At 54.3% G+C, this 17,831-nt stretch overlaps 1 protein-coding gene across 1 annotated transcript in view; it reads right to left on the minus strand.

Annotated features, from left to right (window-relative positions):
* emid1 (EMI domain containing 1) overlaps nt 1-17,831 on the minus strand; it is a 63,916-nt gene that overhangs the window by 10,703 nt on the left and 35,382 nt on the right. The window contains exons 4-8 of the mRNA XM_035380278.1: nt 4,850-4,939; nt 4,689-4,750; nt 4,375-4,498; nt 2,893-2,937; nt 2,371-2,478 (exon numbers count right to left, since the gene is read on the minus strand). Coding sequence (XP_035236169.1) covers nt 2,371-2,478; nt 2,893-2,937; nt 4,375-4,498; nt 4,689-4,750; nt 4,850-4,939 — 429 coding nt within the window. The remainder of the gene's footprint in view (nt 1-2,370; nt 2,479-2,892; nt 2,938-4,374; nt 4,499-4,688; nt 4,751-4,849; nt 4,940-17,831) is intronic.

Consider the following 17,831-nt stretch of genomic DNA (forward strand, 5'->3'; position numbering starts at 1 on the left):
AAAGGGGGGGAGGGCAGTGACTCTGGCTCGGCTGTAATTAACAGGGGGAGCGCATTTAATGGCCATTCACTCCCAGTGAAAGGGAGAAGCGGAGAGAACTCAAATAAACACAGTTCAATGGTGAGCAGGGTGTTAGCGGCACCGGTGGGGAGTAAATTAAGAGTAGCCCCGCATCCTCCGTGTGACAGGAGGACTGATTTATGAGTGTGGGGGGCCGTGGGGGGGGGCCCTAACACGAGCTGCCCCCGCCAGCTTACCTGTAGGAACTGTCGGTTGGTAACCCCAAACCCAAACCCTAATTTCACTTAGGGAAGCTCACAGAGCCCCCACAGTCGGGTGGGGGTTTGGGGGGGAGGAGGCGGGGGGACGAGGGGGGGGTTCAGCTGGGACGGGGCGGAGCGTCGAGCCCCCAAACAGACCGCTTCACCCCTCGGCTGCCCCCAACCCAAACTCATGACATCATTGTTTGCTCTCGTCTGGGGTAACGTTAGGCAGAGCACATCTCTCCCACAATGCATCTCTGTCCAGCTCTCCCTCCGGCACGCCGAACTTCCAACAGCCATCCGGAGGAGGGGCGTAAACTACCCAAATAACGTCCAATCACAAGCTGGATTTCCTTCCTTGTCTAAAGACTTCTCAGGGACTACAGATGAAAACCGTTTCTTTTTTGTTTTTTTCCATGGCCGGATCTGGCACTCTCACGTAAACGTTTGCGCTGGAAACGCTGACCAGTGTCCCTCTAAATAAATAACACGTTCAGCGAAATGTGCGTCCACGATACTACAAGTGTCTTTTTGTGCCAACTGCATATCCCATAATGCTGTTGTGTACTGGCTGGACATCCCATTGCCCTTGACCTTTGACCTTGTGTCTCCAGGGCGACAGTGTATTTTTACTCCAGCTGGCGGTCAGGTGATGCGGGGCGGGGGGGGGGGGGGGCAGGAAGTGGGGGCCCTGGGGCAGATGCCGGACGGAGTGCGGGGCAGAAGTCGGGGGGGGTGAGGGGGGGGGAGACTCCCGGTTTCCTCGCTCAGGAAACACATGTCCCGTCCCTCAGCTGACTCAGGAGGAATGACGCTGCCCGGGAACAATCTCCCGGCTCTTCCCAGAACTCCGGTCGACATTCCCGCGGAATGTCGGGGCCCTAAAAAAAAGGGACTCCCGCGCCTTTATGAGTTCTCTTTTCGGGCCAAACGTCCGTTTATGTTACCCCCTCACCCTTACTCAGAACTGTTTGGTGGGATATTTGGCTGCATTAAATTGGAACATGCTTGACTTCAGCTTCAGGATACAGCTTATTGCACGTTTCTAAAAGACTTCTTTTTTTTCTGTTCTGCTACAAGAATAAAAAACAGGATCAGCTGGGGAAATTCACCTCGGGGTATGCAGTCCGCTCCGTGAGTAGACATGCAAGAACAGATTTTGGAGGCGGGGGAGGGGGGGGGTTCTACAAAAAAGCTGCGTACATATGGAAGAAATAAGGGCCCAGGGCCATATATATACCTGGCCCATGTTCGTGTCAGACTGCAGTCACATGACCATTCCCAGAAAGTGGTTCCAATTTACTTTGCCCTAAATCTCCCTTATGGAGCGGCAGAAACAGAGCAAAGGTCAAAGGTCAGAGGAGGTCACTCCACGTTCTGCTCCAATGAGGTACGAGCAATAAGGTGTAAGTCGTGACGGCTTGGGATTGTTTTTTTTTAGGGGCATTTTCTCCAGGTTAGCATTCAAAGTTGAAAATTAAAGGTGACAACCACTGACCCCTCTTTCCTATCATAAGGGCCCTTCGGGGTGGGGTTTGAAACCGTGCCGCATTTTTCCGTTGGCCCGTCCCGGGGGAAGCGCATGTGTGTGTGTGTGTGTGTGTGTGTGTGTGTGTGTGCGCCAGCGGCTCGATTCCATGGCACGCGACCGTGGCAACTGGTCGTTTACAGACTCTCAGAAACAGGATGCAATGACTCAGTCTCCGGTGAAAACGTTCGGAGCCGTCCCCCCCCCCCTCCCCACCCCCCCCGTCCGGGCGGGCGGGGGACAGAGAGGTCTGGGGTGACTCAGAGGGGTTTCAGTCTGGGGCTGGTGATCGCACCGAAAACGCGGCTCACGCACGCTAAGGTGCGTCCACCTGGCAGGCAGGCGGAGCTAAAATCAGCGGCAATGAAAATGCAGAGCGCTGATTGGAGGAGACGCGAATCAGCGGTAATGAAAATGCTGAGCTCTGATTGGGGGAGACGTGAATCAGCGGTAATGAAAATGCAGAGCTCTGATTGGGGGAGACGCGAATCAACGGTAATGAAAATGCTGAGCTTTGATTGGGTGAAACCTGAATCAGCGGTAATGAAAATGCTGAGCTCTGATTGGCCGCTTCTTTACCTGCCGGGCCGGGGGTCCCTCTTGGTCCGGGGGCCCCCGAGGGGCCTCTCGAGCCGGGGTCCCCCCTGGGGCCGCTGGGTCCCGGGAGGCCCCTGGACCCCGACTTTCCTGAAGAGAGAGCACAGCCCGGTCACTCCCCACGTCCCACAACAAATAAAAACAAATAAGCCATATATTTTAAAGTGTATTACTCATAACATACAGAGAAGGCATATATTAGGAACACCTCAGAAAGTGTGGAAATAGTATATTTACAGAACATAAATCATAAGAAAGATACACAAGGAAAATACATATTGAATTATAAGTTTCATTGTTATTTATATGTATGTCATATATGTGTAATAACACATTGACACATTTGTGCAATATATGTTCTGAAATTAAACAGAATATAAAGTCATACACATCTCTTAAGTATATACAGTGCGACTCGTAAGTATTTGAACAGGAACAGCTCCTCCAGTCACACCCTCAATGCTCAACAAAGCCCCCCAACCCCCCCCCCCCCCCCCAGCTCACCTTCAGGCCCGGGGCTGCCGTCCCTCCCCCTTTCACCCTGAGGACCTGTGTAAGAAACGAGCGGATTTAGGAAGCAGGATCCGGGCCCCAGTAGGTTTGCCCAGACACAGAGCGACAGGCGCAGGTAAAGCTCATGGAGAAAAAGCTTCTCTGTTTTTTCTGGATCCTGAATTGAGAATCAGGCTGCAGAATGGTTCGATAAGGAGGCCACATCTGTTCTGAATTTCTCCAGTCAGGACAGCATCCATCTCCAGGATGTCATCTGCGCAGGTGTGGACCGTATGACTGCACACTGCCTCCTCTGGAGTGCAGACCCACACTGATAACTGGGGGGTTAACTGGTATTTCGAAATTCGGCAAAAAAAGTGAATTGGGGGCAAAGAACACATTGACCGATTTGCTTGCCGTTTTGGAGAGGCCACAGTAACACACCCTAAATGGCCCGACGGCGAAGACTGGGGGTCTCACAGCGGTTACCAAACAGGCCAGTGACCGATTTAGGCACAAATTCCCCAAATATTTCACGGCTTACGACATCCCTGCTGTCTGGATGCCCCAGTGCCCCCAAAATTCTTGCCCTCTGTGTGCTCGGTCTCCGTATGTAAACCTTCCCACGTTGTCTCCCCCCCCCCCCAAGTGTCCCGCCCCCGATTCACCCCCCGCCCCTCGGACCCCTGTCAGGGCTCGGCTGAGCCATGCGCCGCTCATCTCCGTGAGAAGAACCTCTGGTGCGCGAGCGGCTCGTTTCCATGGCGATATCAGCTGACAAAGACATCATCCGCGGTCCGAAAACCCACCCGCCAAGACCACCATCGCTTCTCTTCCCTCAGCTGCACGATGAAACCCCCCACCACACACACACACGCACACGCACACGCACACACACACACACACAGAAGCACAGACGCGCACCCCAAACCTCCATTAATGCACACACCAGCAGTCATGCAGCTTGCGCATTTAAAAAAAAAAAAAGGTTATTTTATTATATCTTGCATGCATGGCAACCCCAGACACAGTTAGCGTGCTAGCCTCCTTCCTGCTAATCCTTCACACGTTCTGCGTGAAATTGGATGCGATAAGCTGTGCTACTGGAAGCCCTGAACACAAAGCAGAGGGTGCTAATTTTAGCTAAAGCTTGGACTGCGCTCAGCGTCGGGGAAGCAAGCCGTCCGTGCCGAGAAGCGGACGCTTCCCAGAAAACACACACGCCTCCGCCGGTCCGCCAGCTGGGCAGGAGAGAGGGTTAGAAGTGATGGAGAATAGGGACAGACTGAGAGAAGGGCAGGGAGGCGATTAGCGATTAGCGATCAGCACAGGCATCAGTTTGACAGGGAGAACACAGGGAGAAATATGGAGCCTTGAGGACGTTTGATGTGCAGTTGTCCACATTCACACTTAAAAATTACACACTGGCAAGTATTGACCTTGAACCTGCAGTGAATTGTCCTTGAGTGGGATATACAGATAAAATATATTTACCCATAGGGCCCTGGGCTCCGGGCGCACCCTTGGCGGGCACCGCTCCCAACAACCGGCCCGCAGTTCCACCGTCGCCCTGCAGGTGGCGATGAGACGTGGAGGCAGGAGCGGCGAGGAGCTGGACCTGGGGGGGACCCGAAAGCAGCTCTGATGAGAGGCGGGACATTTCAGCCATGAAACGACGGTGCCGAAAAAAGGAGGCCCTCGCGCTCAGGGTCATAAAAAAGCCAAAACCGAGCGCATCTCCGCTGCGTGGCGCGAGAGGGTGGGGGGGGGGGGGTCTAGACGAAAAGTACGAGAAGACGATGGAGTACCTTCACCTCGAGTGAGCTCAGCCTGTTTGTCAGCTCGGCCATCCGGCTGCAGTTCAGACAGGCTGCAGAAACGAAGGAAGAGGAAGAACGTTTGAGAACCCGGCAGGGTGACGCAACGGAGCAGCGGAGGACTGTGGGTAAAATGGCGGCGGGGATCTCACCGGAGAGCTGTTCCGCCGGGCGGGTTGCCGGGCGACGCAGGGTGGCCTGCTTCCTCACTGCCTCCTGGGCCACAAGATGGCCGCTCGTGTCTGAGGAGGAAGAGGATGAGAGAATCAGCGACGAGACCGAACCCACCAGGGTTGATGGTTTTTTTTTTACCCACAACGCACCACGTCAGTTACACTTTGGGGCCACAACAGAGGTTAGTTGCAGAGCTGAATGGAGGCCATGGTGGAACAGGAACACATTCCCACAGTCTCTTTCATTCGTTCCACTGCTTTGGATGCACTGGGGGGGGGGGGGCAGTGCAGTGGGGGGGGGGTTCTTATACAGCGTTTTTCATCAACATTATTCAAACAATTCTGCGCTTGATTTTTATTTTTGGTGTCAAGTTGTTGTTCTTCATTTCCTTGTTCCTGGCAGAGTTCCACTCTGAGAGGCCCAGACAATCAAACCCCCCCCACCCCACCCTGACCCCCCCGGGAGCCCCCAGTGAGGGGCCTCACTGCCAGGTAACCACACAGGGCGACAATCTGCAGGCCAGGGGCACAGGCGAGAGAGGAGATGAGGAAGAGAGGGAGGGAGAGACAGAGAGAGAGTGAGAAAGAGATGGAGAGAGACCGTGTGAGAGGGAGAGACTGAGAGAGAGAGAGAGGAAGATGGAGAGAGTGTTTAAGACAGAGAGGGAGAAAGACAGAGAGAGAGAGTGAGAAAGAGATGGAGAGAGACTGTGTGAGAGGGAGAGACAGAGAGAGAGGAAGATGGAGAGAGTGTTTAAGACAGAGAGGGAGAAAGACACAGAGAGAGAGTGAGAGATGGAAAGAGATGGAGAGAGAGAGAGGGAGGGAGGGAGAAAGAGAGAGAGAGAAGGAGAGAGAGATGACACCAATGCTTCTTCTCTTACCCATATGAATCACACGGCACACTCTCCTTTTAGTTACGCCTCATTCTTATTCTCTACAGGCTCTGTTTGGATCGAATTTGACTGAAACGATAGAAGACGGCTTTCGTTTCGAGGTGATCTTCTTTTAAAAAACAAAAAACAAAAACGGTATAAATTTGATGCCTGGCCGAGGGAACAGAGGAGAGGAGAGGAGAGGTGGGGAGAGGGGAGGGAAGGAGAGGAGAGGAGAGAAGACAATGGCTCCCTTGTGCTGCAGAGCGGGCTGGACCGCGTGTTTCCCGGCCCATGCTGGCGGTGTGAAGTGTGCGCGAGCGTGTGTGTGTGTGTGTGTGTGTGTGTGTGTGTGTGTGTGCGCCAGGCCTCGGCTACACTGCCCAGGTTTCGCTTTTCGCCCCCCCCCCCCCCCCCGCGCATGTAAATTAACCCCCTTTCTCGGCAGCTGGCCCCCCGGTGTCGGGACGGCCCAGGTGCCGGGGACAGGAACAAGGCAGGGGGGTGCGTGTTCGGGCAGCGGCCAGGGCGGTGAAAAGGACCGAAACGTGCCAGAATGGGACACAGGGCCAAGGGCTGCACCAGGCCAGCCAGCCGGCCAGCCAGTCACATGACACTGCCCCCTAATGCCAACACTGAAGTGTGCGCACACACACCCTAACAGACCCACACACACACCCTAACACACCCACACACACACACACACCCTAACACACCCACACCCACACACACCCTAACACACCCACACACACACACACCCACACCCTAACACACCCACACACACACACACAGAGGCAAACAGATGCATGTGTATACACACACACACACACACACACACACAAATGCACACACACGTGTATACACACACACATGCACACACACATGTGTACACACACACACACGCACATTACTGCAGGAAGAAGAGAGAGAGAGAGTGAGAGAGAAAGAGAGAAATAGAAAGAGAGACACAAGAATGATGGATGATGCAGACGGTGCGTAAGAGAGGGGAAAAACACCAGGCCCGGGTTCACACCCCCAAAAACTCGCAGCAAAACCCACTGTCCAAACACTGTTCTACTCTGCGTCCGTCTGTCTGTCTCTCTGCCTGTCTGTATGTCTCTCTGTCTGTCTGTCTGTCTCTCTGCCTGTCTGTCTGTCTGTCTCTCTGCCTGTCTGTCTGTCTCTCTGCCTGTCTGTCTGTCTGTCTCTCTGCCTGTCTCTCTGTCTGCCTGTCTGTCTGTCTCTCTGCCTGTCTGCCTGTCTGTCTCTCTGTCTGCCTGTCTGCGTGTGTCTGTCTCTCTGTCTCTCCGCGCTGGATGGAAGTTCACTGCAGGGGACCGTCTCGTATCGATAGCCGTGTCCGATTGCAAATGGGTTCCGGATTTAAAACATATCTCTGTTCCAATGCTCAACCCCCCCCCCCCCCCCCCCCCCAACTCCCTTCCCGTCCACCACCGCCACCTCTGCTTGCACAACCAGCTCTATTCTCTAGACCCTAGACCACTGCTCTTAAGTGCCAGACCCCCCCCCCCCCCTTTGACAGAAGAACTGTCTGCCTGCTTTGGCATGATGACAGATTTCTTTTTCCCTCCGAGTTTGGTTTCATTCTTCATCCCCCCCCCCCCTTCACCCACAACCCCCCCCCCCTCCTCCCCGGAGGTAGTCTCCTCCAGATCATCCACCCGGGGTTGTTTTTTTTTGTTTTTTTGTTTTTTTACAGACAGAAAGGTGAAGAACGGCCTGCCCAGCTGCGTTTCCATGGGGACGAGCGGCGTGCGGTCGCCGTGGGAGAGCGTGCCGAGTTCGCCGTATCAGTTTGCCAGAGAGCGCTGGCGCTAATGACATCACAAATGTATGTGTGAGTGTGAGAGTGGCGTTAATCGCGACCCCCTTCCCCTTAAAAACAAAAAAAAGGCGGGAGGAACAAACACAGGCCGCACGCAAAGAAGGTGTGAAACCCAAACAAACACAGTCAGCGCTACGGGAAACGGGGGGGGGGGGGGGGGGTTGTGGGTGAACAGGCTGGAGGAGGTGCCCCAGCCCCCCCCCCCCCCACACTGCGCTGGCTATGTCCCAGCTCCACGCCACTGCTTCCTTGGCTCGCAGGCTCGAGGAGGACGTACTGGAAGCTAAACACCGTGACTGGGGTTAGCCAAACAAGCACACCCCCACCAGACAGCCACACATCACACCCCCCCCAGCACACCCCCACCAGACAGCCACACATCGCACCCCCCAGCACGGTTCTGGGGCAGGGGGTGGGGGCCGTGGGGGGGGTAGGGCTACACAGAGTGTGAAGGGCTGGGAACCGTCACACACCGCAGGCTAGCTGCGCTAACCGAACTGCGCTAACCGAGCGCACAGCCACAACCGGCCCAGTCAGTCAGAGGGGGTGGCGGCTGGGGGGGAGGTTTGGGGGTGTCTGAAGGGGTACGGGGGGTTCTCACAGACTCACATTGTTCCTCCCTTTTCCTTGAAGCATTATTAATGGGCCCGAGGTCTGACCTTCACTGATACTCTCACACAACGAAAATAAACCAGACCCCCCCCAAACACAAGCCCGAAACCCCTCGGCCACACGGGTACGAGCTCAGAGAGGCTCGCTCCGCTCCTCCAGACCTCGTTAGCGTCCCCCCTCCCCCCCCCTCCCCCCCCCCCCCCCCGGCTCCCTCACACAGACACGCAGGGCTGCTGTTCCTGCCTCTGTGGACCCGCCAGCTGCGCCGCGTGGGGGTACTGTGAGGGGCGCTGCTTTCGTTGTTTTCGGCGGGTGGGTGGGTACCCACGCGTGCGCTAGCTCTGCGCCCACCGCTGTTCGACCGCAACACGAACGCGAGGACCGTCCTGACCTCCGATAACGTTTTGTTCCGAGCCTCCTTTCGGCAGGGAAGATTTATCGTCTGTCGGGGGCGGCCGGGGGAACAGCGGCTCAGAGGTCCCGGAGGGAGGAGGGTGGAAGAGCACGCTCATCCATCTTTGTCTCACCCACCCACCACCCCCCCCCCAAAAAAAACGCTGCTCTCAGCGCTTCAGTACCGGCAGGCACCGCAGCGCACTGCTGAAGGGGGGGGGGGGTTGCGGGGGGTCGGGGAGGTCCCAGAGTGCTCTCTGTTTGGGGAAGGCAGCAGAAAGACTTCCGCTCAGTTCACTCCTTCATACCCCGTATGGCTCCCAGGTTGCCGTGGTGACACCGGGACCCTTCCGACCCAAGTTCCGCGGGCCAACGAAAACCTCTCAGCGGCCGGGAGCTTACGGCTCCTCCCCAGGGCGGGGGACTTCACGACTTCCTCTTTCTCCCATGATCCTTCAGGCCTCCTACCGCCACGGACGGCCTGCAGTTCAGTTCAGTTCAGTTCAGAGCTCCAGTTCAGTGTGTGTGCGTGAGAGTGTGTGCGTGTGTGTGAGTGCATGAGTGTGTGCGCGTGTGTGTGTGAGTGACCGTGTGTGGTGTGTGTGTGAGTGACTGTGTGACTGTGTGTGTGTGTGTGTGTGTGTGTGACTGTGTGTGTGTGTGTGTGTGAATGACTGTGTGTGTGTGTGTGTTTGTGTGTGTATATGTGTGTGTGTGAGAGCGTGACTGTGTGTGTGTGTGTGTGTACAGGTGCCCCTCTCCTCCACAGACACACACACCCAGCCCGGCTCCAGCAGGACCGGGGGCCGATGTCTGGCTGCCTGAGAAATCCCAAAATCCCGGAGAACCGTCTCCCCGTCAGACCACACCCCGCCTCTCCCTCTTCCCCTTCCTCTTCCTCTTCCTCTCCTCAAGGAGTCCTGTTAAATCCCTGAGCAGACTCTACATTCGTACCCTGCAGAAAGCACTGCTTTTACGAACAACGCATGGAGCAGGTCACCGCAGGACCAGAGGCACTCAAACACCGATACAAAAAGCTTCTACCTGCCGCCATTTTCAAATTCAGCCTGACTGCCGTTCAGGTAAGATCAGAGGGGCGTGTGAGGACCTTTTTCGGTGGGGCGTTTGGGGGCGTGTGCACCCCCGCCCCCCCCTCCCACAGAGCAGTCCCGCCAGCTCACCTACCAATCCAGATGTGTATCCAGAGACGGCCTCTAATCTGCACAGGAAGCTTTCCTAAAAAAAAAATTTAATTTCCCCTCTCACTGTCCAGACGACCACTCCTCCCCACCCACCCAACCCGCCCCCCTCCCTGAGCGGCAGCACCTCCCCTGTTCCCCGCGGGCCTGGCTGATGGGGGCGGCTGAGTCCCGCTCCCAGATGGCTGCTCATGGCCTCAATGGCCTTCCCGACACTCCCCCCCCCCCAAAAAAACTTGCTTTAATTACAGAGTGGGGGGGGTGGTGCTGCGCGGTGTCTGAATGCAGACAGTGACTCCGCCAGGGACCCCGGGGGCAGATTGGGCCCTCCCCTCACCCCTCCATTGCCGAAAACTCCCCCAGATTGCACAGCAGCAGTCAGGACCGGACGAAGGCCTGCTGACGGAGGGGGGGGGGGGATGGCGGGGGCGGCTGCCGCAAATAAATAATAGCGTCCCTGGCAAACGGCGAAATTAGCGGGTTCCTGTTTCACGGGCGCTTCCCCTCTCTATCTGCCCCTGCCCTGACGCACACCGCTCAGCCCCACTGACGTCAGCCCCGGCGGCTCAGCTGCGCCTGGCGCGCGAGAGAGAGAGAGAGAAAGAGAGAGAGAGAGAGACGCACGGGTGCGAAAGAGAGAGAGAGAGAGAGAGACGCACGGGCGCGATCGCAAAAAAAAAAAAAATTACAAAAAGTCAACACAGACAAGTGTGTAATCCTGTGAAGCAGTTTAAAAAAAATAATAAATGAGACAAGTAGTAGCAAAAACAAATCCTCGGAAAATATAACTTGTACTCGTAAAGGCAGACGCTAATAAAATGTCAAAATGGAAAGCGCTTTTCTTGGGCCGCGCAAACAAACAAGGGTTCTGCGGTCGTCGTAATGAAGAGCGGCTAAAATTAGCGCCTGGAACATCTGGAGAAGCGAAAAAAGGGTTTTTTCAGACGGCGGTCTGCGCGGGACGCACCGCAGCGCCCCCCCCCTCGTCCTCCCAAACGCTTCCTGGGGCCCCGAGGGAACAGACGCAGCCGGGTTTAAAAACCAGCTGACGTGCGGACTTACCGCCATCGCTCTTACCGCCACCGCTCTTACCGCCATCGCTCTTTAATGAGAGGGGGGCGAGAGCACAGAGGCGTGAGCGACGCGTTTAAAAAAACGCTTCTCTTCCGTCCCGGCGTCTTGTGTGTCATGTGACCGCGACCGCTGGACCCTCGGACGCGCGGCTTTTCCGCCATTTGGGGCGTTGGCGGACTGGTTTATTTATTTATTCCATGAAAAAGCCCCATGTCCACACCCGCCACCCCGTCGTATTTACAACAGGACCGGAGCGGCACTAAAAAGAGGTCACACATCACACCCCCCAGCACACCCCCACCAGACAGTCACACACCAAAGCACGCCGAGCTCAGCCGGGGCTGTCTGTGCGGTTTTGGGGGAATATCCTCCCACATCACACACCCCTCACGGTCGTCAGCTATTAAACCTTCAGCTGTTAAATCTGCAAAATGTCTTCTATATGAAAAACCAGAGCTGACCCAGACACGCAGAGAGTCTACGCAGGGAATCGGGTTTGGCCTTACAGACGATGACTGTACCGCCTCACCGGTCATGTGACATGTTACACCAAGCTAACGGCACGTAATCAAACTTTCATACGTGCACTCAAACAGCGACTCATCACGCCCCACTGGAGGGATGTGACCTTTGACCTTTGACCCTTGTGCCCAGGGAGACCCCCTCCAGGGGGAGGACCGGCCCACGCCCAGCGGAAGCACGTCGATGTGCTCAAACAGCTGGACCCGACCGCTGGCAGACATGACTGACGCAGACTCGACCGTCTTCCTCGCCGACGACAGAGTGATCGTTCCGGTAGCCACGGCAACAGAGTAAACAACCAGCCCAACCGCCTTTGCCAGCGACAAGGAGAGCGGAACGTCGATGTGATTGGTCACTTCTCGACCAATAGCGGCCTCACGCTTCAGCAACAAAGCAAAAAACCCCCTACCTCAAATGTGCCCACAAAAATTTATAAAAATGTATTCAGAATGTCTGTGGAGCATCTTGGCAGAGCTGGGGGTTTCTACTGGCTTGTGCGATTTTACTGGGAAGGATCACGGTTCACGTCTCCACCCCTCCCCCCCCCCCCCCCCCCCCCCCGTGTTTTACTTGGTCCCGAGTCTTAACTGCGCAATTTTGGAGCTCTATGGTGCGTACCCAAAATCTGCACCGCAAAAGGAGATTCAGGCCAACTTTCTCTTACTGAATTTTTGATCTTTGCAGAACATTTTGAACATCCAAGGAATTTCTGTCCGTTATGGTCAAGGCAGAGAAAGGAAGCAGAAAAGATTCAGCTTTGGCTGTGCAGAGGGTGAGCAGAGCATCTCTTAAACTGGACAGGAGCTCTGAATGATAAAACCAAAAACACACATTTGTTTCTCCAAAAGCAAGAGGGAGGACTGGGAATTTCAACTCACTCAAGACATTGTTATGGGTAATTTGAAACACTGAACTTTGCGAGAACTGAAAATATTTTGTAGATTTAGAAGACCCTGCCTTCAACAAATCATAAAATTCATTTTTTTGTGTGTTTCCTTTTTCCCTCTTGAGGGAAACCATTCATATGACATTTTACAAACAGGCAGAGCTAAATAAATGTGATATTTTATGACGCACACCCGCAAGGTGGGGCCTCCAACAGACATCTCCCCGTTGTAAATCGAGCTGAAATCGGCCACATCTCATCGTTTCGATTACAATCTCTGCATGTGGTTTACTTTCTGCTGCTAAATTGATGTCGCTGTCCCTTTAATTTACATCCACAATGACTTGCGTTGTTCATGTGAAATGTCGTTCTGGCCAGTGACCTATTCCTTCGTAAAGTACGCTATTATAGAAAAGTCTAATTTCATTTATAATGGGGAAATGTACATGAATATGCTGGAATCTAGGCAATATGCCACTCGAGCTCCACGCACCGTGATGGAAAAAAAAAAAAAACTGTGAGCAGAAATTCACACGTAAACCTGGCGCTTTCACACCAGAGAAGGTCTTCATCACGCAGGATAACACAACAGGCGAGGGGACAAAACAGGGACATTTCCAGAACAAAAGAAAGAAAATCATTTCTTGCCTCTAAGCTTAATTCGCGAGTGGGATCTGTTAGCGAGACATCTCTCCGCACGTACGCCTCGATCCACACACAGGTCAGCAAACGCACGTCTGAACACGCCAAAGGCACGTTTCAGAGGTCAGAGAAAAGCCCAGAAGGTCACACAGACATTAATCCCGATTTACCCAGCAGTATTTGGGTCTTTTTCCACAAGTCTCTTTAAACACCTGGAACCACCAGATCCACAGCCCTACCTGTGGCACTGGGCATACCTAAGCCATTTAGACCCCTACGCTTCCCTGGTCCAGCTGCACAGGAGGACGTTTAACACATTAAACCCTGGGTACTTTACTTTACTCCTCTCCCTGGTTGACTGGCTCCACTTGTACTCCAGAGCAGTCGTGTTAAGCCTTGTGCTCTGAGCAGTTAAGTCTTGCGCTCTCTCCGATTTCCTGTAGAATGGCAGCGAACACTTATCTTCCCCAGGAGGGATATACACCCCGGTCTGTGGGAGAAAAACGTTCCGGTTTTGACAGCGCGTGCTGCTATGCTAACTGCACACCTCCGTTTGTGCTTCTCTTGTTTTTTTATATTTTTATTACGTTGGCTGGCTGAGCTCCGGAGGACATGAAGAGCCTGGAGGGGCTCTGTGTCTCCAAAACCTGGAGGAGAACCAGCGTCCTACTCTCCTCTCTCCAGTGTGTGTGCAGATACAGATGCACACATACACACACTCACTCACTCACTCTCTCTCTCTCTCACACACACATACACACACACACAAACACAGTCACTCTCGCTCTCTCTCACATGCACACACACTCACTTATACACATACACACTCACTCTCTCTCACACACACACACACACACACACACACACTCACTCTCTCTCTCTCACACACATATACACACACACACACACACACTCTCGCTCTCTCTCACATGCACACACACTCACTCTCTCTCACATGCACACACATACACAAAAACACACTCACTCACTCTCTCTCTCACACACACACACGCGTGCGCAGGGATCCATATATTCACACGTGTGCAGACACAAACACGCGTACACCCAGGACGAGTCGGGGCACTCGGCCAGAGTCAGCAGCGCTCCCCCCAGCCTGAACCGTCCCTGGCGGTGCACATCCAGCTCGCTGTTTTGAGATGAAGCCCCGTGACGAATCGCTGCTATCGGTCTCCACACAGACGCACGCGCGCGCTGACGCATGCACACGGTGATTAAACCCGTCTAAATCACAGACCGCTCTCCTGCGCATCCTCCTCCCTCCTCCCATAACCACGCGGAGTGTTTTATTAGTCTGTGCTGAAGCAGATATCGACTCCTACACACATGCACACGCGCACACTCACACACAGACACACGCGCACACACACATACACACACACGCACACTCACACATGGATAGACACGCGCACAGGCACACACACACATACATAAACACACGCACGCACATACACACACACAGGCACACAGGCACACACACACACACGCGCACACACACACACACACAGGCACACACACACATACACAAACACACGCACGCACATACACACACACAGGCACACAGGCACACACACACACACACACACACAAACACACACACACACACAGGCACACAGGCACACACACACACACGCGCACACACACACACACACAGTGAAACGGTTGATTGGGGGGCTTAGCAGCCCATTCTAATCTCTGGCTGAATGGTATCTTGTGTGCCACACATTCCTCCGTGTCTTTTTGGGGATTAGAACCCACTTACTTACTGGGGCGGGGGGGTGGGGGGATGGGTTGAAAACTGATTTGGGTCGAAGTTCGGCCCTTTCTAAAAGGGTAAGCGGCGGTCGCTAGCCTGCCTGTCCATCCCCCCCTCAGGTGGATGGTGAGACGGTGAGTGGTGGGGGGGGGGCAGGACTAAGAACCTGACAGTGGAGCGGAAGTGGGGATGGGATTAAGACCCTGGTGGTCGCCGTGGTTACAGGTCGGGACATGGCGGCGGTGACTGGAGGCCGTGCGTAGACTCTGAGTGCGGGGGGGGGGGGGGGGTCTTACTTTAACGAACCATTTCGCTCGACTTGGCACCACAGACGGAAGACAGGTAGCGAGCGCAGCAGAGCGCAGCAGCTCGCTGCTGAAGGAGATCTAACGCAGAGACTTCAGCTACGCGTCACCCACACGGGCTGATGACATTTCGACTCAGTTATGTCATCGGCAGAGGGGATCCACGCGTGGCACAGGCTGCATGCCAGAGGCTGCGTTCCTGCAGGTCACGTGTCACACGCGGGGTATCGCGTGTCGTACGTGTCACAGGCGTGTCATCGGTGTGCTGACAGCACCTTTCTGAGAACCGGCTCGATCTCCATGGCGACGACGGAGCAGACAGGACCATAATAAAATACGATACCCCCGCCGGGACAGACACAAAGAACGGCGAGTGTGTGTGTGTGTGTGTGTGTGGGTGAGTGTGTGTGTGCGTGTGTGTGAGGGCGAGCAGTTTGTCAGTGTTAAAGGCTTAACATTTTTGACCTCTTTTAAAGCTCTTAAAAACGTCTTTTTTTTGTTTTGGCTTACTTTCACTAAATCTATGGGGTGAATTTGATAAAACTTTGTTTTATATCACCGTTTATCATTTATACTATTTTAATTTATTATTTTTAATATTTATAATGTGAAGTAAGATTCTTGTTTTGATTATATCATTATCTTTCATCATCCTGTTTTCATTTGTTTTATTATCATTTCTTAATCCTTAATCTTCTTTCCTGTTGTGCATTATTATTTTTATTCCATCTTGTGAACTTAGTCATGACAGGCGCAACATAAATAATGAAGACCATTGTTATTAATAACATATAACTTTTGGCACTGGAATGGCCCCTCGGTTATGACCTGTCCAAAGGCCCCTCCCCCAGACGGACACTGGCTCCGCCCCCAGACGGACACTGGCTCCGCCCCCAGAAGCACAGCCTGAAACTGAGCCCTTTGCAAACTGTTACATTCTTGGCAGTGCCACCCGCGCTCCCCCTGAGCAGCCAGAAGCTATAACACTCAGGAACACGACTCTGCTGAGCCTGCCGAGTGGCCGGTAATTGATTTAAGCGAATCAGTGACCACGTCTCTCGCCCTTGGCCTGGCCGCCCACACCTGGACCTGCACGGGACTTTGGACGAGGCGCACGCAAACGAGGCCAGATCTGAGGCTGTCGAAATTTTATCAGACAGCACGGCTCCAAGTCCTTAAGTGCGAGAAGTCGATTTCCAATAAATCAGGAGAAAAGAAGCAACGCTTTTTCACAATGCTGGCGACACAGCAAATCATGACAGGACAGGAGACAAGGAGGATGTCAGCAAAACTGCGACATTCGCCATCTAGTGGCAAACAAAGGAACTGTCATTACTCCGGGGGAGACCCTCAGTGCTACTCTTTTTCTGCGACTGCTTCGCTTCTACCAATAAACACACACGCCTCCGGCCTCTCGTGCGCAAGGGCACAAGTGCGGCTGTGTCCAGGAAGGTCGAGAGTGCAATAGGACTCTTACACGCACACGGCCTCTTCAGATCACGGGCTCCATCAGAACAACACAAAGGCACCGTTCTGCGGCCATGACACTTGACCGAGCGAAGGCTCAGGGCAAAGCTCAAAGGAGTCAGCACAGCAGGGCGAGTCACAAAGGAAAAACTGAACTGTGAACTGCGTGGCCGCAGTGGAAGTGTGCTGTAGAGCAGGGCTCGCGTCCGCGGGTACCGCTAACTCTTTTTAGCGCGCGACTAGAATGTTCTCAGCTAAACATTCCAATGCTGATGTCACAATCGCTACTGGTAACCGGGAGCAAACAATGGAGTTCTAGAACACTGGCTCAAGAATTCTGAAAGAACCAACAACATTCCAAAAAACCTACTCTTCAAAGGGTTACCGTGGAATTTGTAATCTTGAGGTGGTCCAAGGCACAGCTCTCGGCCGAGGAGGTGGGAGGTGCAGGAGGGAGGGGGCGTTTGGGAGGCACTGGGGAGTGGGCCGAAGGTGGGGGTGATGGCGGTGGGACCATTGTCTGCTTTATCTAATCCTGGTAAGATCTGCAGTCCTTTCTGACCACAGCACAGATGGAGCCCCCCCCCCCCCCCCCCGACCTATCATCACTGAGTCTTTCATGTTGTTTGCACAGGTGTAATTACCTTCACCCTGCCCCCCCCCCCACCCCTCCTTTCTCTGACCCCTATGGCCTGCCTGGACTGTGTCTTTGATAAACGTGGAGCCTTTATCTTGTGTTTTGGGTCTGACCCGCCCCAACGCCGCCCCCCCCCCCCCCCCATCCTGAAAAAAGAGCCGTGGGCTGGTAGCCCGGGCTGTTTGTGTTTTGCCCCGTTTGAGATGAGTGCGCATGCTTTCCTCAGCACACAAAGAGGTGCTGAAGAGGTGATACGGGAGCCTGAGAGAGCGTTAGTGAGCGTGAGAGAGCGTGAGTGTGAGTGAGCGTTAGTGAGCGTGAGAGAGAGTGTCAGTGAGCGTGAGTCTGAGAGAGCGTTAGTGAGCGTGAGAGAGAGCGTCAGTGAGCGTGAGTCTGAGAGAGCGTTAGTGAGCGTGAGAGAGAGTGTCAGTGAGCGTGAGTCTGAGAGAGCGTTAGTGAGCGTGAGAGAGAGTGTCAGTGAGCGTGAGTCTGAGAGAGCGTTAGTGAGCGTGAGAGAGAGAATGTCAGGGAGCGTAATCAAGCGGAGTGAATGTATGAGCGTATGAGAGTATGACTGAGCGTTAGTGAGTGTGAGAGAGCGTCAGTGAGCGAAGACCGCACCCCGTCCCGCCACACCGCCCCACGCAGAAGCTCTCCTGGCGCTTCGGGGCGCGTCCGGGGCGCCCGGGCTGTCTCACGCTCAGTAACTCCCTGACAGAGTGTGAGACG

The sequence above is a fragment of the Anguilla anguilla genome, chromosome 10 (assembly GCF_013347855.1).
Source record: "Anguilla anguilla isolate fAngAng1 chromosome 10, fAngAng1.pri, whole genome shotgun sequence".
In the NCBI taxonomy this organism is placed as follows: Eukaryota; Metazoa; Chordata; class Actinopteri; order Anguilliformes; family Anguillidae; genus Anguilla; species Anguilla anguilla.